This window comes from Leucoraja erinacea, chromosome 7 (assembly GCF_028641065.1).
Source record: "Leucoraja erinacea ecotype New England chromosome 7, Leri_hhj_1, whole genome shotgun sequence".
In the NCBI taxonomy this organism is placed as follows: domain Eukaryota; kingdom Metazoa; phylum Chordata; class Chondrichthyes; order Rajiformes; family Rajidae; genus Leucoraja; species Leucoraja erinaceus.
Genome location: NC_073383.1, coordinates 7,209,219 through 7,233,498, shown reverse-complemented (window position 1 = coordinate 7,233,498; position 24,280 = coordinate 7,209,219). Strand labels below are relative to the sequence as shown.

At 42.8% G+C, this 24,280-nt stretch overlaps 1 protein-coding gene across 3 annotated transcripts in view; it reads right to left on the bottom strand.

The window, feature by feature from the left end:
- The window catches only part of osbpl11 (oxysterol binding protein-like 11), a 97,388-nt gene that overhangs the window by 54,936 nt on the left and 18,172 nt on the right, over nt 1–24,280 (bottom strand). For all 3 annotated transcript variants that reach the window (XM_055637720.1, XM_055637718.1, XM_055637719.1), the window contains exons 2-5: nt 20,711–20,779; nt 11,428–11,603; nt 3,356–3,435; nt 1,009–1,191 (exon numbers count right to left, since the gene is read on the bottom strand). In XM_055637720.1, the coding sequence (XP_055493695.1) occupies nt 1,009–1,191; nt 3,356–3,435; nt 11,428–11,603; nt 20,711–20,779 (508 nt within the window). The remainder of the gene's footprint in view (nt 1–1,008; nt 1,192–3,355; nt 3,436–11,427; nt 11,604–20,710; nt 20,780–24,280) is intronic.

Sequence of the window (24,280 nt, the reverse complement as noted above, 5' to 3'; positions counted from 1 at the left end):
GATTTCCTTGTTACCCATTATAAATTCACCTGTCTCTGACTGTATGGGACCTACATTCGTCTTCACTGATATTTTCCTCACTACATACCTAAAGAAACTTTCACAGTAAGTTTTTATATTCCCCGCAAGCTTTTTTTCATGCTCTATATTTCCCCCCTCTTAATTAACCCCTTTGTCCTCCTCGGTTGAGTTCTAAATTTCCCCCAGTCCTTCGGTTTGCCGCTTCTTCTGGCCAATTTATATGCCTCTTTCTTGGATTTAACACTATCATTTCCAATTTAACACTTCATTTCCAATGAAAACGGGATATGGCCAACTACCCGACATTTTGTAGTAAAATCCCGGGCACCAACATTGATGGGGTATGACAGAACAGAAAGCTGACTGGGCCGTCCAAATAAATATTGTAGCTGCAATAGCATGTCCAAAGTTGGTCAACCTATGGTGACTTATAATCGACTCCAAAGGTCGTTCCACCATCTGCATGGCATGTTGAAAGAATTAGAAAAACTCCCCAGTTGCCTTGATTATGCAAATGCAAAACACTTCTTGACACCAATACAAATTATTTAATAGGAGTATGGATGACTTTCTACCTAAATGCCAATTTCCTACACTATCCATTCATCCCGTTAATATCCAGAGAAGGTAATCTCAAGCAGCTGTGAAAATGTGCTGCCTGGGCACATAAAGTGTATTCACTGATGAAAGGTAGGGTGGGTAGGAGCCACTTGGGCAAAGTAGGTTCCTGTAAATAACAATTTTCTATTGCTAACTGAGCAATAAATGTTGAAAATAACCAGCAAATTCTTTGCATTTGAGGGCAGACAGGACCTTTGTTTAATATTTATTTTGGAAAATATGACCTGACATTCAGCAGTTTACTTAAGTCTCATCCTAGATGTTATTGTTCAAATTCCTGGGTTGGATTTGAACACTATTGTGACTTCAAAGAGAGACAGTTGGCCAAGGAACCTATAAAATTGCAAATGTTATATATACACCAACCTCTCGAACATCGGCCAAATGGTCTGGTTGCTGGGTGTGGGATCGCTTTGACAATCCTGGAGCCTTATGATGAGTAACACCAAAAAACGCCGCAGCATTTTGACTTGCTCGTCTCTGCGCGCCTGGAGAACTGTTTCCTTGAGAAACCAAGGGGAAGCTTCTCGATTTCAAGGGTGGATTATTCTAGAAGGCAGGAGTAAAACAAGGTGTGAATACTTATTGTTAGACAAAAATTATTTTGGGAGGGGGTCTAATTTCATCAAAGTACAGAGACGGAAAAAAAAGTTATTTAAGTTTTCGTCAAAAGGAATCATGATCAAATTAGTACAGGGTTTTACTTTATTCATTGGATGGCAATATTGAAAGAATGATAAGTAAGTTTGTAAATTGATGGTATTTCTGATAGCAATAATACTATAAGCTACAAGTTGCAGAACTAATGGAATTTAATGCTGGTCAGTGCAAGGTGATTCTCTCTGGTAGCATGAACACAGTGAATGCCAAGAGATGATTGAGGTTCATAGAGGCCTTGGTGTTGAAGTTCAAGGATCCCTGAAGGTGGCAGCACAGACAAGGAAGTGAAAGGGGCAGAAACTGCCGATGTCCCCACTCTCATAAAAAAAGTAGAGGCATTGCCATGCCTTCTTGGGTGTCCCTTTAATGTGATTCGTCCACAACAGATCATTGGTGCCATTAACACAGGAAGTTGAAGATCCCAACTGTTTCCATTCGGGACCACGGATGTTGATTGGGGCATGTTCTCCACCATGTTTCCCGAAGTCAATAACCAGCTCCTACATCTTGCTGACATTGAGGGAAGAGGTTATTGTCCTGACACGATGTTACTAAATTCTCATTCTCCTTCTTGCACTCCGTCTTGTCATTGTTAGCGATTCGGCCCACCGCAGCAGTGTCATCTGCAAACGTGTAGATGAATTAGACTAAAGTTAGCCGTACAGTCGTGAGTGCAAAGGGCGTCTAAAAGAGAACTGAAAACGGCGTTGAGAATTATTGAGGACAATAGACAATAGGTGGAGTAGGCCATTCGGCCCTTCGAGCCAGCGCAGCCATTCATTGTGATCATGGCTGTTCCTGCCTTCTTCCCATCTCCCCTGAATCCATTATCTTTAAGAGCCCTATAGCTCTCTCTTGAAAATATCCAGAGTACCGGCCTCCACCACCCTCTGAGGCAGAGAATTCCACAGACTCACAACTCTCTGTGTGAAAAAGTGTTTCCTCATCTCCATTCTAAATGCCTTACCCCTTATTCTTAAACTGTGGCCCCTGGTTCTGGACTCCCCCAACATCGGGAACATGTTTCCTGCTTCTAGCATGTCCAAACCGTTAATAATCTTATATGTTTCAATAAGATCCCCTCACATCTATCTAAATTCCACGGTATACAAGCCCAGCCGCTCAATTCTCTCAGCATTACGCTCCCGCCATTCCGGGAATTAACCATGTGAACCTATGGTGCACTCTCTCAATAGCAAGAATGTCCTTCCTCAAAATAGGGGAGCAAAACTGCACACAATATTCCAGGTAGTGTCACCTCTCCTCACTGATTGTGGTCAAAGCTTCTGTGGCAGAGTGTGAAGCTGATTCCTAGGTCCCAGAGTTTAGGATTGAGATTAGATGGGATTATGGTGTTGAGGGTGGAGCTATAGTCAATACATAAGAATCTAACTGAGGAGTCCTTTTTGTCTAGGTATTCCAGAGATGAGTTTATGGCCAGGATGATGGTTATGTTGTTAGCTGTTGTGTGGGTAAGGATGATGAGAGGCTGGATGTAATGGGCACCACCACCACTCTTGAAGCACCTGGATGTCAGAGCCACTGCGCAGTGGTCATTAAGGCACCCTACCTTACTTTTCTTTGGTACCGTGATGATACTGGTCTTCTTGAAGCAGGTGGAAACCTCGGAATGGAGTGGTGAGAGCTAAAGAAGTGACGAGCATACAAAGGCGAGATAATACAAAACCTTTCCCATGAGATCTGGGTAAAAGGTTCAGAGAGATTCTGAGGACAATTATTTTTAGGAGGGTGGATTGAATCTGGAATGTATTGCTAAAAGGGCAATGGAGGCAAAAGCAACATTTAATAATCCAGATGCATACGAATCACCAAGGCATGGAAGGCAACCTACCGAGTGTCAATAAATGGGTTTGATTTTAGTATCAATATTTGTACACTATATGCAAAAATAGTGAAACATTTAATCCATTTGATAACACAATGAATTGTGCCTAGATATTTATTGGAAAGTGTTACAAAATGCTACAAAATGTTAGTTAATAAAGAAAATATAGAAATATTAAATTCTGGATTCAATACAAGCTCATCTTACCTTCCCGATAGCTTCCGTATGGTGCTGAGTACAAATCTGAAGTCTACTGACCCAGTGTTGACGTTCTTTTGCATCAGTAGCTGGAAAATATATTTTCTTAGAGTAATTAAAAGTAATTGTTTCTCAGTAACATTTATCTTGCTACCCAATGTCAAATAACATTCCAAAAATGTGCTCCATTAGAAACCAAGTACAGAAAAGCAATAAAATACAAGTGCAGCTCAGGATCGGAAAAGGACAACCGACAGTGCCCTGCATAATGTGTGGGACAAAGACTCCTAATTTATTTATTTGCCTCTGTACTCCACAATTTGAGATACGTAATAGAAAAGAAAAATCACATGTGGTTAAAGCGCACATTGTCAGATTTTATTAAAGGGTATTTTTATACATTTGGGTTTTACCATGTAGAAATTACAGCTGTGTTTATACATAGTCCCCTTCAGGGCACCATAATGTTTGGGACACATGGCTTCACAGGTGTTTGTAATTGCTCAGGTGTGTTTAAATGCCTCCTTAATGCAGGTATAAGAGAGCTCTCAGCACATAGTCTTTCCTCCAGTCTTTCCATCACCTTTGGAAACTTTTATTGCTGTTTATCAACATGAGGACCAAAGTTGTGCCAATGAAAGTCAAAAAGCCATTTTGAGACTGAGAAACAAGAATAAAAATGTTAGAGACATCAGTCAAAACTTAAGCTTACCAAAGTCAACAGTTTAGAACATCATTAAGAAGAAAGAGAGCACTGGGGAGCTTACTAATCACAAAGGGACTGGCAGGCCGAGGAAGACCTGCACAGCTGATGACACAAGAACTGTGAAGAAAAGATGGGATAGCAGCACATTTGGAAAGTGGTGAAATCATTGGACAAAGTCAGCATGGATTTATGAAAGGTAAATCATGTCTGACGAATCTTATAGAATTTTTCGAGGATGTAACTAGTAGAGTGGATAAGAGAGAACCAATGGATGTGTTATATCTGGACTTTCAGAAGGCTTTCGACAAGGTCCCACATAAGAGATTAGTATACAAACGTGAAGCACACGGTATTGGGGGTTCAGTATTGATGTGGATAGAGAACTGGCTGGCAGACAGGAAGCAAAGAGTAGGAGTAAACAGGTCCTTCTCACAATGGCAGGCAGTGACTAGTGGGGTACCGCAAGGCTCAGTTCTGGGACCCCAGCTATTTACGAAATATATTAATGATTTGGACGAGGGAATTGAATGCAACATCTCCAAGTTTGCGGATGACACGAAGCTGCGGGGCAGTGTTAGCTGTGAGGAGGATGGTAGGAGGCTGCAAGGTGACTTGGATAGGCTGGGTGAGTCGGCAAATGCATGGCAGATGCAGTATAATGTGGATAAATGTGAGGTTATCCACTTTGGTGGCAAAAACAGGAAAGTAGATTATTATCTGAATGGTGGCCGATTAGGAAAGGGGGAGATGCAACGAGACCTGGGTGTCATGGTACACCAGTCATTAAAAGTAGGCATGCAAGTGCAGCAGGCAGTGAAGAAGGCAAATGGTATGTTAGCATTCAGGGTCTTGGTGAGACAACACCTGGAGTATTGTGTACAGTTTTGGTCTCCAACTCTGAGGAAGGACATTATTGCCATAGAGGGAGTGCAGAGAAGGTTCACCAGACTGATTCCTGGGATGTCAGGACATTCATATGAAGAAAGACTGGATAGACTCGGCTTATACTCGCTAGAATTTAGGAAATTGAGGGGGGATCTTATAGAAACTTACAAAATTCTTAAGGGGTTGGACAGGCTAGATTAGGAAGATTGTTCCCGATGTTGGGGAAGTCCTGAACAAGGGGTCACAGTTTAAGGATAAGGGGGAAATCTTTTAGGACCGAGATGAGGAAAACTTTTTTCACACAGAGAGTGGTGATTCTCTGGAATTCTCTCCCGCAGAAGGTAGTTGAGGCCAGTTCATTGGCTATATTTAAGAGGGAGTCAGATGTGGCCCTTGTGGCTAAAGGGATCGGGGGTATGGAGAGAAGGCAGGTACAGGATACTGAGTTGGATGATCAGCCATGATCATATTCAATTGCGGTGCAGGCTCGAAGCTGCCGAATGGCCTACTCCTGCACCTATTTTCTATGTTTCTAATTCTCGAATATAATAAAGAAAAATCCCCAAACACCTGTCCGACAGATCAGAAACACTCTTCAGGAGTCAGGTGTGGATTTATCAATGACCACTGTCCGCAGAAGACTGCATGAACAGAAATACAAAGGCTACACTTCAAGATGCAAACCACTGGTTAGCCGCAAAAATAGGATGGCCGGGTTACAGTTTGCCAAGAAGTACTTAAAAGAGCAAACGCAGTTCTGGAAAAAGGTCTTGTGGACAGATGAGACGAAGGTTAACTTATATTAGAGTGATGTTAAGAGCAAAGTATGTAGGAGAGAAGGAACTGCCCAAGATCCTAAGCATACCACATCTGTGAAGCGCAGTGGTAGGGGTGTTATGGCCTGGGGATGTATGGCTGCTGAAGGAACTGGCTCACTTATCTTCATTGATGATACAACTGCTGATGGTAGTAGAATAATGAATTCTGAAGTGGATAGACGCATCCTACCTGCTCTAGTTCAAACAAATGCCTCAAAACTCATTGGCCGACAGCAAGACAATGATTCCAAACATACTGCTAAAGCAACAATGGAGTTTTTCAAAGCTAAAAAATCGTCAATTCTTGAGTGAACCCAATTGAGCATGCCTTTTGTACGGTGAAGAGAAAACTGATGGGGACTTCCCCACCAAAACAAGCATAAGCTTGATGGCTGCAATACAGGCCTGGCAGAGCATCACCAGAGAAGTCACCCAGCAATTGGTGATGTCCATGAATCGCAGACTTCAAGCAGTCATTGCGTGCTAAGGATACGCAACAAAATACTAAACATGACTACTTTCATTTACATGACAATGCTGTGTCCCAAACATGATGGTGTCCAGAAATGGGGGGGACTATGTATAAACACTGCTGTAATTTCTACATGGTGAAACCAAAATGTGTAAAAATGGCCTTAATTAAAATCTGACAATGTGCACTGTAACCACATGTGATTTTTTCTATTACAAATCTCAAATTGTGGAGTACAGAGGCAAATAAATAAATGATGGGTCTTTGTCCCAAATATTATGGAGGGCACCGTATGCTTCAACATAGAACAGAGAACATTACAACCAAGATGTCAACCAAGATGCAAAATTAAACTAATTCCAATCTTCGACATGATCCATATCCCTCCATTCTCTACATGTTTATGTGCGTATCTAAATCCCTCTAACGTATCTGATTCAACCCAGCCGCTAGCGATGGATGTGACATCGCCCCCACCCTCGATGCCACTCTCATCCTTATCACTAGCTGACAGACCAGGGCAGGCCAATCCTCAGCATCATTGCTGACGGCTGGGTTGAATTAGCTGACATCGGTTTGGCCCAACTGAACTTCGTCAGCCTACTCCTTAAAAAACCTAGGGTTTCCAGCCAGAGGGGAGAAATGGGAGAGTGAGTGAAGAAGCAGGATAGAGAGAGGAAGGGGGAAAAAAAAAGAGGAAAGTTGGGCGCCTCCCTGTATTCCCCAGTCGCTGGTTCAAGAGAGGCCGAGAGACTGGGCAAACCCATGACCACCAATGGCCCTGGACTTTCTTGCCAACGTAATTAAAATATATACGCAAGTTCATCCTACAGCGAGTGTCGGTGTGGTCATTGCCAAACCCGGCTTTGTCCCTGACACCACAATATAGATGAAATATTTCTCCGATAGAGGAAATCCAGAACAAAGGAACGTAACCTCGATTGTAGGCCAGATTGTAAGAGTAGGAGGAGGTGTTGGGGAGCAGAGGGATCTAGGAGTACAAATAGAGATCGATCCCTGAAGGTCGTGCCAGAGGCAGAGAAGTTGGCAAAGGCTGCTTATGGCACATTGGCCTTCATCAGTAAGGGAATTGAGTACAAACATTGCAACGTCATGTTGCAGATGTACAAGATGCTGGTTATGCTGCACTTGGAGTATTGTGCTCAGTTTTGATCATCCTGCTAGTGGAAGATACCATGAAGCTGGCAAGTGTACAGAGAAGATTTAGGAGAATGTTGGCAGGACTTGAGGAGCTGAGCTACAAAAAGAAGTTGGGCAGGCTAGTTTGGTAGTCCTTGCCTGGGTGCCTATTCCTGTTCACATTTCACAAGTTTGTTTCATCAAATAATATATTTTGTTCACAAGTTTAAGGAACAGAATGCCATTCGACCCATCAAATCTACTCTGCCATTCAATCATGACTGATCTATCTTTCCCTCTCAACCCTATTCTCCCGTCTTCGCCCCATAATCCCTGACATCCTTACTAATCAAGAATCTGCCAATCTCCACATTAAAAATATCCGTTGACAGTAAAAATATCCATCTCCACAGCCGTCTGTGGCAATCGATTCCTCAGATTCACCATCCTCTGATTAAAGAAAGTCCTTCTCACTTCCTTTCTATAGGTACATCCTTTTATTCTGAGGTTATGGCTTCTGGTCCTAGACTCTCCCGCTAGTGGAAACATCCTCTCCACATCAACTCTATCCAGGCATTTCACTATTCCCCGTAAGTTTCAATGGGGTCACCCCTCATCCTTCGAACCTCCAGCGTGTAGAGGGCCAGTGCCTTCAAACGCTCATCATAATCCTTCCTGGGATCATTCTCGTAAACCCCCTCTAGACCCTCTCCAACGCCAGCACATCCTTCCTCAGAAATGGGACCCAAAACTGCTCACAATACCCCAAATGCAGTCTGACCAGTGCCGTATGAAGCCTCAGCATTACTTCTATGTTTTTGTATTCTAGCCCTCTCGAAATAAATTCTAGCATTACATTTGTCTTCCTTACTACCGATTCAACTTGCAAACCTTGCACCAGCACTCCCATGTCCCTTTGCAACTTCAATTTCTAAATTCCTATTTACAGAATAGTCTATGCCTTTATTCCTGCAACCATAATGCATGACTCCACACTTTGCTACCCTGAATTGTATCTGCCACTTCTCTTCCCCACTCTCCCAACCTGCCTGTCCTTCTGCAGAGTCCCTGCTTTCTCTACCTTCCCTGCCCCTCCACCTATTTTCGTATCATCTGCAAACTTATCCACAAAGCCTTCAATTCCCTCATCCAAATCAATTGATATACATCGTGAACTGCAGCGGCCCCAGCACCGAACCCTGCAGAGCACCTCTAATCACGCAGCCAACCAGAAAAAGCCCCCTTTATTGCCAATCTTTGCCTTCTGCCATCCAGCCAACCTGCTATCCATGCCAGAATCTGCCCTTTGATACCATGAGGTTCCATCTTCTTTAGCAGCCTCACGCGCGGCACTTTATCAGAGGCCTTCTGAAAATCCAAATAAATCACATCCACTGACTCACCTTTGTCTATCGTGCTATTTACTTCCTCGAGGAATTCCACCAGGTTCATCAGGCAATATCTCCCTTCCACAAATTTATCATGTGTTTCCAAGTACCCAGATACCTCGTCTATTATAATGAACTCGAAAATTTTACCAACTACTGAATCAGGCTAACCGGCCTATAGTTTCCACTCTTCCTTCTTGAACAGCGGGGTAATATTCTCCCCCCCTAACTTTAGTGATCCTTGAAAGATCACGACTAATGCCTCCACAATCTTTAAAATCTCCTCTTTCAGAACCCTGATGTTTAGTCCATCCGGTCCAGGTGACTTATCCACCTTCAGACCTTTCAGCTTCCCAAGCACCTTCTCTGTCGTGATGTTTAAGAAGGAACTGCAGATGCTGGAAAAATCGAAAGTAGACAAAAAATGCTGGAGAAACTCCGTCGTGGTAGTCATTCTACTAACTTCCATCCCTTGATTCTCTTGAATTTCTGGCAGGTAGCTGGTGTCTTTCACAGTGAAGATTGGTGCAGAAACTCTTGTTATCCTCTTTCATGTAATCATGTGGTGTCTTTCTGCTGGCAGGTTAGCACGCACCAAAAGCTTTTCACTGTTCTCGTTACACGTGGCAATAAACTACACTGAACGTTTATATTATTGGCTCGCTTAATTTTGAATTTCATATTTTCTCCCCATATTCCCTTTTTATTTACTTTCTGTTGTTTTTTTTTTTTAATCCTCCAGCTTCCCATTAATCTTTGCTATGTTATATGCCTACTCTTTTAGTTTTATGCAGTCTTTGACTTCTCTTGTCAACCACCATCGCCTCATTCTCCCATGAGAATCTTTCTTCTTCTGGTATGAAAAGATCTTAAATCTTCCAAATTGCTCCCAGAAATTCCTGTTCCACCCTCATTCCTGCTAGGGTTCCTTTCCAATCAACTTCAGCCAGTTTCTCCCTCTGTAATCACCTTTGCTCAACAGTTTTATCTACACATTCCTACAACCAAATTGCAGATTGAATGTTATCATATTATGGTCACTGCATCCTAGTGGTTCCTATACCAGAAGCTCCCTAATCAAATCCAGTTCATTACACAATACCAAAGCCAGAATTGCCTTTTCCCTGGTAGGCTCAACTACAAGCTGCTCTAAGGAGCCATGCTGTATGCCCTCTACAAATTCCCTCTTTGGGTCCAGTACAAATCAGATTTTCTACCTGTATATTGAAATCCCCCAATACCACCATGACATTGTCATTCTTACATGCCGATTGTATCTCCTGATGTAACTTGCACACGGCTTCCTGGCTACTGTTTGGAGTATAAATAACTCCCATCAGGATCTTGATACCCTTGCAGTTTCTCAGCTCTACCCACAAGGGTTCTACATCTTCTGAACCAATGTCACCCCTTGCTAAGGACTGAACTCCATTCACTGCCAGAAGAGCTACCTCACCCCCACTGCCAACAAAAGACGTGTAACCGTGGATATTCAGCTCCCAGCTAAGATCCTCTCTCAGCCACGTCTCTGTAACATCGTACCTGGCAATTTCTAACTACTCTATTAGCTCATCCACTTTGTTCCGTATACTACGTGGATTCAAATATAACACCTTCAATTCAGTATTCACCATCCCTTATTGGTGGACTAGAGAAGATTCATCTAAAATCAATGACAATGGTAATTGTATTGTATTGTATATCTTTATTGTCATTTTCCTGAGTACTCACATACCCAGAGGAAACAAAAAAACGTTGCTCAACCAGTGACCATTCAGTGTGCAGTAAAAAATAAATAGAAATAAAAATACATATATCATGAACAAATTAACACCCTCTCTCTACTAAACATCAACAGGCGTTCCGATCGGCAGCGGCACGACAGTGGCTCTGCTGCAGCGTGTCCAGGTTGGTGCGCGATGCTTTGGCAATACTTTGGCAGTGGGCAAAGTCCATTTATCAGTCTTATAGCCTGTGGGAAGAAGCTGAGGAGCATCCTGCTGGTTTTGCAGCTAATGCTCCTGTACCTCTTCCCAGATGGCAGGATGGAGAATATGTGATGCGATGGGTGGTAGGGGGTCTTTGATGATGGAGATGGCTCTGCTGATACATCTCTTCCTGTATATGTCCAGCAGGAAAGGGAGTGGAGCACCAATAATCCTGCTGGCGGTCTTCACAATCCTGTCTAGTTGGTGCCGTTCGTACGCCTTGCAGCTCCCGAACCAGGAAGTGATGCCGCAGGTTAATGTGCTCTCGATTGTCCCCTTATAAAAAGTCCGTAGGTGTGTAGTGGGGAGACCTGCTTTACGTAGTCTTCGGAGAGGGTATATAATTATTGTTATATAAACATATTCCCCCATTGTTTTGATCGTTACCAGATAATTCAATGATTGTTCATTTAGAGGCATATACTTTTCAAAATTATAGCTTAAACCATGATGCTTCAGAGCCACCACACCAAAATTCAGCAACGTGTCACCTGTAGTCCTAAAGAAAGCAGGAACATCCGAGTGGATGCTGTGGGAGAGAGATGGGTGGAGGTGTGACTTCACACGCGTGCTCACTATTCTGTTGAGCACAATCCACATGATTGACAGCAGTGCCCAATACCACACAAATATACACCTCACCAACAGTCTACATCAAATGGACCACCACCCATATTACTGTACCTCTCAGTTTATACTGTTCTCCAATGGCTGCATTGACCGTAAATGTGTGAGAGTCTTCGTCACTTGGTGAGATGACTGCCCCTGCTAGCTGTAAAGTGCCCCTTGGCTTCAGACTTCGGGACTGCTCATTGACAAAGTATTCTAGAAATCCAGCTTCATGATTTAAAACAAAGAACCTGGTGGAGGCAAAAAGAAGGAATCAATATGAAGAAAAACAATGGCAGTTTTCTTGCTTTAACATTTGATCCAAAAGGATCATGGCATTAATTGAATATTTTCCCATTACATTTAATCTCTCAGTGCAACACCTCGCACGCGCTTGAACTAAACTCCTTTGGCCATTTCTCCACCCATTTCTGTAGCTGCAGTAGTTGTAAGAAGGGCGCCGCATGCAGCTGAAGGCTCCCAAAGGGTGCCATGGCCTACAGGGGAAGCCGTGGAGCCAGCGGACCACAGCCAAACACAAGCCCCGGGTCCACATGGTAGGAAAGTGACATCCCATGGGATCTAAGGAGTTAGCTGAATGGATAGAAAATTGGCATCATGGAAGGAAGCCGAGGGTGATGGTGGCAGGTTGCTTCTCGGACTGGAGGCCTGTGACTAGTGGTGTGCCTCAGGGTTCAATGCCAGGTCCGTTGCTGTTTGTCATCGATATCATTGATTTGGATGAGAATGTACATGGCATGATTAGCAAGTTTGCAGATGACACAAAAGTGGGTGGTATTGTATGTAGTGAAGATGGTTGTCAAAAATTGCAGCAGGATTTTGATCGGATGGGCTGAGGAATGGTTGGAATTTTATGAGAAATGTGATGAGATTCATTTTGGGGTGACTGACATGGGCAGGACCTACACAATGAATGGTCGGGCTCTGGGGAATGTTATTCTGCAAAGGTATCTAGGAGTACAAGTCAATGGCTCCTTGAAAGTGGTGTTATAGGGTGGTCAAATAAGCTTTCGGCACATTGGTCTTCATCAGTTAGAGCATTGAGAATAGAAGTTGCGAGGTCATGTTACAGTTATACAAGACGTTGGTGAGGTCACATTTAGAGTATTGTGTTCAGTTTTGATCATCATGTTATAGGAAAGATGTTGTCAAGCTGGAAAGGGTGCAGGGAGGGACAATTTACAAGAATGTTGCCAGAAACCGAAGGCCTGAGAAGAGGTTGGGCAGGCTCTGGGTGGGTGGATGAGGGTGATCTGAAAGAGGTGTACAAAATCATGGGAGGAATAGATCGTGTAAATGCAGTCTTTTGCCCGGAGAGGAGAATCGAAAACCAGACAACATTCGTTTAAGATGAGGAGGGAAAGATTTAATAGGAACCCAAGGGGCAACTTTTTTTCTTACACAAAGAGTGATGGGTGTATGGAACGAGCTGCCGGAGGAGGTAATTGAGGCAGGTACTATCGCAACATTTAAGCATTTATTTAGATACATGGATAGGATAGGTTTAGAGAGATATGGGCCAAACGCAGGGAAATGTAGATGAGGCATATTGGTCGGCGTGGGCAAGTTAGGCCAACGAGCCCGCTTCCACGGACCATAGCATGGAAGAAGGAGTTCGCCGAGGCGCCGCTGCTCGTCACCCAAAGACCACAGCCCTGGAGGACAAAGCCAAAGAGAGAGGATACATGGGTCTGGCCTACTGTGCCCTGGAGGTTGGCTGTGGGAGGCACCCCTGGGGAACGAAGGTGGGCATGCAAGAGGACGTTGGTTGCTGGTCGACCAAGAAAGATGATGACTGGAGTCCCACAGCAGTCTGGGGCTTGACTAGAATGGGCACCATTTATAACAACTAGAGCGTGGACTGGTCTTCGAAAATGGGGTCAAAATATGCCACCTCTTGCATGTGGCCTCAGTGAACTATTTCTGTACAATTGCTAATTGGGGATGGTATCATGATACTCTACAGGACTGTTTGAAAGAAAATAAATTCACTGTGCATTTGCACTTCGCACTTGTGACAATAAAGCACCATTGAACATTGATTAAAACATTGATCTATATCCCAGTGTATACTTTGACAACTTTCCTCGCAGTCCATGACACCAGCAACCTTGGTGTCATCTGCAAATTTACGACACAACTCATCTATGTTTAGTTTAAGTCATTTAAACCCCTTTCTCACGGGGCGACTTGACGCAAGAGGTAACCAGAGTTTAACATCGTGGGAACCTTGTGCGATAACAGTACGACATTCGTGGACCACCGTGGTGCTAACGGCAGGTAATCATGTAACTTGGTGACTCGGGAGAAAATTCAAGCAAGCTTGAATTTCTCCAAGAGTGACTTGTACACTTGTGGTTGAGCATTACAACATTTTATGAACGTAGTGGCCAGTGCGATATCCGTAATAACTCTTGTGGTTACCGTGGGAACTCCTGCGAACGGTGAACCCGGAAGCTGTACAGAGGGGACAGAAGGTGAGTAAAAAAGGTGTTCTCAATATCGCCAATGGAACGTGTCCATCGAGGAGGTCCCACCTCATTGTATACAGTATACATATAGGACATATGGATTGCCGCGTGCAATGGGAGCACATACACCATTCGTGCTGAACAGGTAAACAATTGTGTTTTGTGGGATTGAATTAAAATTAAAGATTTGCATCCGCATATGGACAACAACTTATTCATGAGTTATCTTAATGAGATTCAAGAAAAGAACTCAAATGTTTAAAAGGGACTTTAATGAAAGGTCCCGCAATTTTATGGTCCGTGAGAAAATGTTCACATATACTTCTTAATTTCCTTCTAGAGACACTCACCATCACCACTGACGTTTACAGAGCAGCAGCCTGCTAGAAATTCACCTTTGCCTTTTGTTTACGGAGAGGGCACAAACACCATTTCAAGAAGGGGCAGATTATTTCGCTGACTTCAATGACTCCAGTTAACCCTCCGACGTTGAGAATTATTTATGTGGTGTTTAAGTAACCGTTTGAGTTTTAGTTTATTTTAGTTGTTGGCCACTCAACATTTGGTGTGACATCTAGAGTCCTTTATAAATGTCTGTATGTTAACATGTGTGTCTTTTCCTCTTGGGCATTACTTTGTTTCTGTTGGTGGCTCCACATTTTATGATAGCCTGAAGTGTGATAAAGCTTTTACCCCAGCAGTTTGATTGTCAGTGCTTGTTTACCTCATTGTTAAATAAATATATTTTTTACTATCAGCTTGATGTCTGCAATTCTTCATTAACACATCACTACAAGATGAATGTCTCTAATGTTATAATCCCTCTCATGCTGAAACACAAAATAGTTGAAGGGAGGTGATATAATCACATTTTCATTTATTTTCATTTTTGAGTGTTCAGGTCCATCAATTGTTGAGCAATTTAAACGTTTGAAAGTTTCACCTCTCAGTAGAAAATATAATAAGCCAATCAGCACAGTAAATGTGAGACAAAGTCTTTATTCCTATTTGACAATATAAAAAGACGACTTGCACATATTGAGAGAAGGTGCATCACACCAAACATTTGTCTATAAAAGATTATTTTAAATACATTATATTAATTAACCTCCGCAACAAGCCCAAACTCGGGCATTAAAAGGGACAATGCAATGTGCTAAATGGCAGGTTTTACGGACGAACATCTTATAGGAAGCACTTTTCAGAGGACAACACTAGAAAGTCAGCTTATTTGCTATGCATTTCTGCTAACATGCAGTAGTGTTCCTGTGGTCAGCTACCTCTTAATTCCTCTTTTTAATTAATCTCACCCTTCTGCCTTCACGCAAGCGTCCTCGATGCACATAGTGGGCTGTTGCATACAGCGCGTCAATGAAAAAAACCACCACCCTGTACTCGAAACTACTTAGTATAGGCATGTCTCCAAATGAGCCAATTCAACCAAGGGAGGATATTTATAGTGTGTGAAAAAAAAAGTGACATCATTTGTGCCACGTGATGATTTTATTACACTTGACAGTTCACAATGTTCATTCAAGATTTAGCGGGAAAGCTCGGGAGACGGACAAGTCACTCGCACAAATAACAGAAATGCCGAGTACTGTGGGAACTCTTTATCTACCCCCCCCGTTATATCGTGTGATATCGTGCTAGACCACGACCACTTCACTCTGGTTACATCTTGCGTCAAGTCGCCCCGTGAGAAAGGCCTAATATATAACACAAACAGCATTGGTCCCAGCACATATCCTTGCAGAACTCCACTGCTCACAGACCTCCAGCCTGAATATTGTCCTTCCACGACCTTCTGTCTTCTATCAGTAAGCCAGTTTTGATACCACCAGGACAATACAATAAAATAATATTATTAGCCAAGTAAGTTTTGCAACATACGAGGAATTTAATTTGCCGAGTCAGTCATACAAATAAAAAGCAGAACACTGGTTAATCCCCTGGATCTGAATCAGCTACCATGGGGGACTATATCAAATGCCTTACTAAAACCCATGCAGATCACATCCACCAACCTACATTCATTGATCACCTTCACCACCTTCTCAAAAAACTACATCAACTTCGTAAGACCCGAATTACCGTGAACGCCATGCCGACTGTCCCTAATTAACTCTTTCTCCTCCAAATGGGAGTTACCGGAAATACTATCTTGGATACACTTCACAAATGCTGCGTCGTCTATGCCTTTGGCACTGAGCAAGTCCCAGTCAATATTGGGGTAGTTAAAGTCACCCACGAAGACAACCCTGTTGCTTTTGTATCTATCGGAAATCTGTCCACGTATGTGTTCCTCTGTCCCCTGCTTGCCTTTGGGGGGCCTATAGTACAATCACATCAGAGTGCTTGCACCTTTATTATCTCTAAGCTCTACTCGTATCGCGTCAGCAGACAAACCTTCCTGTATGTCCTGAGACAGTCTCACTGATTAGTAGAGTAACTCCACCCCCCTCCCCCCAAAAAATCTATTTTGCTTCTCTCGTGATCACATCTGAAATATCAAATCCCTGGAACACTGGGCTGCCAGTCCTGTCCCCTTGCAACGGGGTTTCCACAATGGTCACAACATTATCGTCCCAAGCGTCGATCCAGGCTCCAAGTTTATCTGCTTCTCCACAATACTCGTTGCATTGAAATAAAACACACTTCAGCCCATCAGCATCACCATATTCCTTCACCTCTCCCCGTCTGTCCTTCCTTTGATGGTAACTGATCCTGACCTCCACCTTCCCCTGGTCCAAAGATATTCCATTAATTTGCATATTGGATAACTAAATATAGTTTAAAGTCATACAGTGTGGAAACATGCCACGAAACCTACCAAATTCACATTGACCATCCAGCACCCTAATCCCATTCTCATCTCCTCACATTCTACCACTCACCAACACAGGCAATTTAGTCTACTAACCATCATATGTCTGCAACATGGGGGGGAAAGCGAAACACTTGGAGAAAGCCCATGCAGTTACAGGATTAAAAATGATCACAAGCGCAAAATACACACATTCAGCACAAGAGGTCAGGATGAAAGAGTTCACTGGAGTCGAGGCAGCAACTCTACAAGCTACACCACTTTGCTAAACTAAAAAGTTAAAAAGCCTTGCTGTTGGTTTCGAGTCCTTGTGATAATAAAGACCTCATACCATGTCAGGTATACACTGTTTATTTAGAATAAACAACTACAAGCTCTCACTTGAGAGTTCACTTCAGGCTGCGGAGTGCTGTAGACCGCGATGCTAATAAGCTAGTGGGTGTAACTACAAAAGCATGACTCATAACATGAGCCACTAATCTACACTTGCTAAACTAAAAAGTCATATAACCTAATTATCCTCAATCCTCACCTAATTAATTGTATAGAAATATTGTATTTAAAGTTTGTCCACACACTCACTTTGGCATGCAGATGACCAAAAATAATGTTTGAGAATAAGAAATAAGAATTAAGAAATAAGCTTCCTGTCCACAAACCATATTTCCTGATGAGGAGATTATGGTCACGATTCTATCACAACAGTCAGCCTACTACATCAATGCATCACATGCGACTTTGACCTTGACCACCAATGTAATTGCAGGCTCTGGCCATCAGATGGCTCAACTAATATTTTCACTTTTTATATATTTCACTGCAAGATTGCTGGGGTTGTCAACTGTGAGGAAGGCTGTCAAAGTATACTGTGGAATATAGTGCAGCTCAGAAATGAGCAGAGAAATTGTAGATGGAGTTAAATCTGAACAAGTGCAACATTTTGCACTTTAGGGAGGACAAATGTAATGGGGAAAATATACAATTAAAGGTGTGACCATCAACAGCATTGATGAACGGAGGGTTCTTGGGGGTCTTAGTCCATAGCTCCCTGAAAGTAGCAACACAAGAAGATAGTGGTAAGGGCGATATATGGTTATAAGAAGGGTCTCGATCCAAAACATCGCCAATTCCTTCTCTCCATAGGTGCTGCCTCACCCACTGAGTTTCTCCAGCATTTCTTGTCTACCTTCGATTTTTCCAGTATCTGCAGTTCCTTCTTAAACATATGGTTATAAGAGTCAGGATGGCAACTTGAAAGGACTTTGGTTTGGCAACATTTGGAATATTGCACGCAGTTCTGGTAACCACGTTACAGGAAGGATGTGGAGGCTTTGGAAAAGGTGCAAAGGTGGTTTAGCAGAATCTGGATTAGGGAGTATTGGCTGTAGTGAGAGGGTGGAGACTTGGATTGTTTTCTATAGATGCGTACATAACATTTAAGCCGAGAGGGGCAAAGTTTAATGCTGTTCAGACAGGTTTATCTTTTAAACACATACCTTGGTGAGTGTGTGAAAAATGTGGTCTGGGTTGGTGGTTGAGACAGATACAATAGTGGCAATAGAGGCTTTTGGACAGGCATATAATTATGCAGGAAATGGAGCGATTTGGATTATGTGCAAGTAGATGAGAGATGGTCTTGGCATCATGTTCGGCACAGACCTAATGGGCTGATGGGCCTGTTGTTTAGCTGTATGTTTCTACGTACTAACCATTCAACAGTCTACATGTGTTCAAATTAACTATTAACTCAAAACAAGCATTTGGTGGGCAGTCATTGAAAAGAGTTAGACTGCAGGTGGGCACATACCACCTTGAGTAATGTATTCCCAAACACCATTTGTCCTGATACGAGGGTAACCATTTGTCCCAGAATCCAGTGCCATGGAAGTCAAGTCGGCCCAACCCATTTTATTGAATTAAGTTTAGAACTTTGTGCATGGGAACTATGCCCCATGAAATTGAGCAAGTTTCTTGAAGAGGTGACCAAGAGGATTGATGAGGGTAGGGCTCAGACTTTGTCTATACATGGACTTCAACAAGGTCTCGCATGGGAGACTGGTGCAGTAGGCGAGATCACATGGGATTCAGGGGAGATAACCATCAGGATGCTAAATTGACTTGATAGAAGGAGACAGAGGGTGGTAGAGGACGGATGTTTTTCAGACTCGAGGTCTGCGGTCCGCCTCACAAATCAGTGCTGGGTTACCTGTTGTTTGGTCATATACATGAACAATTGGGACGAAAATGCAGGGGACATGACTGGTAAATTTGCACACTATAGCAAATTTGGTGGAGTGGTGAACAGTGAAGAAAGTTGTCCAAGCTTGCAACGGGATCTAGATCAGGTCTAATGGCAAAGAGATGGCAGGTAGAGTTACTTCACAATTAACTGAGATTAATACTATTAACTCAGACAAGTTGAACCATAGAAGACAGAGGATTGTGGTGGAAGGATGCTAATCTGACTGACTGTAGTGAAGTTCAGCAGGGTTTTGTGCTGAGTTTGGTTGTTGATGATTCATATAAATGGCGTGGATATAAATGTAAGTGAGTTGGTTAGTAAATTTGCCGATTACATCAAATTTACTAGAGTTGCAGACTGTGAAAGTATGCTGTGGATATAGATCAGCTGCAGAAATGGGTGGATGAATGGCATGTGGAGTTTAACCCTACCTAATGAGAAGTGTTGCACTTTGTGAGGTCAAATGCAAGGGAAAAGTATAAAGTTATTGCCAAGGTTTGCAACAGCTTTGATGTATAGAGAGATCTTGGGGACCAAATCCATAGCTCCCTGAATGTGGCAACACAAGTAACTAGGGTGGTAAAGAAGAGATATGATGTGCGTGCTTTCATATGTGGGTGCAGTGAGCATGAGAGTCGGGAAGTCATGCTGCAACTCTAAAGGTCTGGTCAAGGCGCATTTGGAGCACTGCGAGCGGTTCTAGTCGCCCCATTACAGGAAGGAGAGAAGGTGCAGAAGAAGTTTACCAGAATGCTGCATGGATTCAAGGTGTTAGCTAAAAACGAATGGGTGGACAAGCTTTATAATTGTTTTCTCTGGAATGTTTGAGGTTGACCTGGGTGGCACAGTGACGCAGCAGTGGCATCGCTGCCTTACAGCGCCGGAGATCCAGGTTTGATCCTGACTACAGGTGCTGTCTGCATGGACTTTATACGTTCTCCCTGCGACCACGTGGGTTTTCTTAGGATGCTCTGGTATCCTCCCACACTCCAAAAATGTACAGGTTGGTAGGTTAATTGGCTTTGGTAATATTGTAAATTGGCTCGTGTGTGTAGAATAGTTTTAGTGTACGGGATGATCGCTGGTCAGCAGGAACTCGGTGGACCGAAGGGCCCGATTTTTACCGACTGTATCTCACCTGATAGTAAACCGTCAGAACCTTTTTACCCCCCCAGGGTGGAAAAATAAAGGACTAGAGGGTATAGAGGCAGTTTAAAAGATGATCTGCAGGGCAAGTTTCTTTTTTTTTTTTTTTAATTTACAAGTACGGTAAATTACAAACCTACACAACACATATATCTTAATACATTTTTTGTACCGCTTCATTTTTTTTTTTGAGCTTTAAGAAAAAGATAGAAGTAAAGAAAGTGCGCAAGAGTCGTGAAGTGCAAGAGTGTTGGGAAAAGAAAGCCCCTTAGAAAAGAAGTTAGAGAAGGAAGTAAAGTGAGAAAATAGACCCTAGAAAAGAAAGAAAAAGAAAATAGGAACAATCGCTCTATTATAACATTAAACTCCACAGAAAGGGGACTACCAACCAAGTCTGTTTTTGTTGTTTTACCTCCCGTTACCAGGTCCTGATACCATTTATTTATTTATTTATTTATTTATTTAAATTACTATTGCACCTCATACTTGTAATAGGTCCTTTAAGTTTCTTTAAAATAGTGGGTGCCTGATCGTATTATTGTAATCATATGGCACAAATAGGTGCAACATTGAAGAAACGGCAATATGCTTCAATACAACATTTTATTGATAAAAGTACCCCAGATATTGAGCTTAATTGAAGCAACTCACCGATATTGCCAGCCTGTGACAAGGTTAGTATATTTCATCAAGTATCCACATACATTCTCCATATGATCACTGCAGGAGAGAGAATAAATTCCAGAGATGTTAAACTACACAAGCAAAGGAGCAAATACAGCATCAGATCACACACTGCACATAAGAACATTAATATCACCTCATAGTAGCAACGCAATGGAACAACAATAGTTCGGTTTAGTGTCAGGTATACCAAAGTACAGTGAAAAGCTTTTTTGTTGCGTGCTATCCAGCAAGCAGAAAGACTATATGATTAAAATCAAGCAGTCCACAGTGTACAGATACAGGATAAAGTGAATAACATTTACAGCAAGATAAAAGTCCAGTAAAGATAGATTAAAGTTATTTCAAGGCTGGCCAATGAGGTAGATGTTAGGCCAGGACCACTCTCTGGTTGGTGGTAGGATGGTTCAGTTTCCCTACAACAGCTGGGAAGAAAGTGTCCCTGAATCCGAGATGTTCGTTTTCACACTTCTCCACCTCTTGCCTGAAGGGAGAGGGGAGAAGAGGGAATGAGAAATGTCGCTAATTATGTTGCTGGCTTTGCCAAGGCAGCGTGAAGTGTAGATGGAGTCAATGGAAGGAAAGTTGGTTTGCCTGATGGGCTATGCTGCGTCCACAATTCTCTGTAATTTCATGTGATCCTGGGTGAAGCTGTTCCCAAACAACGATGTGATGCATCTCAATAAAATTCTTTCTACGGCATATTTATAGAAATTTACGAGTGCTGTTGGGAACTTCCGAAGCCTTCTAAGGAAGTAAAGATGTTGGTGTGCTTTCTTGGCCATTGCTTCGATATGGCTCGTTCAGGACAAGTTGCTGATGATGTTTATATTTACTCCTGGGAACTTGAAGCTTTCAAACATCTCTACTTTGCCGCCGTCAATGTATACTGGGGTACGTGTACTGCTTTGCTTCCTGAAGACAATCACCATCTCCTTTGTCTTGCTACCCCTAACATAATATGAAGTTCAACTTGGTTTTGGCAAATAGAGACATTGTAAACAGGCATTAAACTTTAGACATATAATAAGACCCGATTTTGAATAGGCGTATAGATTGAGGATATAGGATTTAGCTCACAGTATCATTCAAAGTCAAGCCAGAAAAAACATTGCCACCAACCTGCCCAAATGTTGATGCTGGAGGCACAGTGTGTTCTTCCTGCTGCACACACCAGCACAGGGACAATATTCAAGCTTGGGCAAATATTTAGCAAATGGCTTGTGCAAAGAGGCAAATTTCCACACCATCATGAACATACAGAGGTGATCCTTCACCAGCCCTTTATTGAATCAGCATCATTCATTCTCTAATATCTACAACTGATCAGAGGTCAAGAACTCGACGACAAAATATTCAACTCTTAATTACCAAAGTCTTTCCATATCTACAAAGTGCAAATCCGGAACATAATTGAAAAGTGATCAATTTTCTAAGAAGTGCATTTGAGAAGCTGTGCCTCACCCAAGACATGCAGCTGTATGTAGTGTGTTGACGCATAAATTACATCAGCAATGCTAAGTGGCCTCACCAGCCACAACTTCCTCACCAGTAATAGACACAAAATGCTGGAGTAACTCAGCGGGACAGACAGGCATCTCTGAAAAGAAGGAATGGGTGACATTTCGGGTCGAGACCCTTCTTCAGATTGCTGAACAGTCTGAAGAAGGGTCTCGACCCTAAACGTCACCCATTTCTTCTATCCAGAAAATGCTACCTGTCCCGCTTAGTTGCTCCAGCATTTTATGTCTATCTTCGGTGTAGACCAGCATCTGCAGTTCCTTCCTAACATTTCATCTGCTCCACTGCGATATCTCCTCAAGGTATGTCCACTTTGAAGATGTTTTCCTCCTCTCTTCGACGAGAGTTCTGCAACATCCTCTCTTGCATCTCCCCCTCTGTGAATCCTCCTGTTCTCCGACCACGTTTTAACTCGGACTACCAGTCACGTGTGTTATCTCGGTGCTTGCCTGCTGCTCCATCTTCTACCTCGGGGATTCCAACGCCGGTTCCAGACATCCCAGTTCGGACTGAACCCAGATTACGGGTACCGACAGTCAATCCACCCTTTTTGTAACACCTCTCCTCCTGCGTTCTACACTGGCTGCAGCAGGCCCTCGCTCCGACTCTCCCGCAGCTCCAGGCCTCACTCACCCAGACCTGCAAAGGATCCCAATGTTTTTTTATAAAAGCAGTCTGAAGAAGGGTCTCGACCTGAAACGTCATCCATTCCATCCATCTAGAGATGCTGCCTGTCCCGCCGAGTTACTCCAACATTTTGTGTCTATCTTTGGTGTATCTGCAGTTCCTTCCTACACTTTCCCGACCAATAATGTCCAGTATCCAGAAGGGTGAGATGGGAGAATGGGAATCGCCAGCAAGTTATCCCACAAGGCATACAACATTCTGATTTTGAAATGTAATCTGTTTCCATTACAATTTTGGCTTAAATTCCTTGAATGCTCCCAAACATTACCAACGCTGTACCTTTGTCACAAAAGTTAAGGGTCTGTCCCACTGTATGAGGTAATTCAAGAGCTCTCCCGAGTTTAAAAAAAAATCAAACTCGTGGTATGTACGTAGAATGTACGCAGCGGGTACGTCGGAGCTCTGGACGTCTCTTAGCGGCTCGTAACACTAACGACAGGTACTCAGGAAACGCGGTAAGCTCGTGAAGACGTGTAAAGATTTTTCAACATGTTCAATCCACCTGTTGAAACATGTTGAAAAATGTCCACGAGAGCCCAGAGTACCTACGAGCGGCTATTACCATAATTCTCCGAGTTCGAATCAGGAGAAACACGGGAGAACTCTTGAATAACCTCGTACAGTGGGACAGGCCCTTAACAGCAGTATAAAAGTACCACAGCTATTCTTAGGGACTTTGGGGAGGACATAAGACGGGAAAGATTGAATATGAACCTTAAGAGCAACATTTTTCACACAGAGAGTGGTAGGTATATAGAACAAGCCGTCAGAGGAGGTAGTTGAGACAGATAGAATAATAACATTTAAAAGCCATTTGGATAGGAACATGGATCGGGAAGGTTTAGAGGGATTTGGGCCAAATGCAGACAAGTTGGGCAAGTGCAGATGGGACTGTGATTCAACTTATATATTGAAATTATAACATATCTGAAATTGCAAACCAATTTTGTGAACCCATCCCTTACAGCAATTTTTTTGCAATCAGGAAAATCAACAAAATTTAAAGTAGACAATCCAGGTACAACTCGTGAAGTGCATTTTGGACCTGAAATCAAAATCCAGTCTTCTCTGGAAGGTGCTGTTTTGGTACACTGCTGGGTCCTGATCTCAAAAGCTCAAGTTAATAATTAAGTCCTCAGTCAACATCACTGAAAAAAGAAAGCCATTATCATTTGCTATTTGTTGCAGTTTCCCCAAGTGTAAAATTGCATGCCACTTTTATAAGATTAATTTTGCAGATTACAACAGTAATTCTGTGCCAAATGTACTTCATTGGCTGTAAAGCAAGATGCTTGGGGTCATAAAAGACTCCACTAAGTGTACCATGTT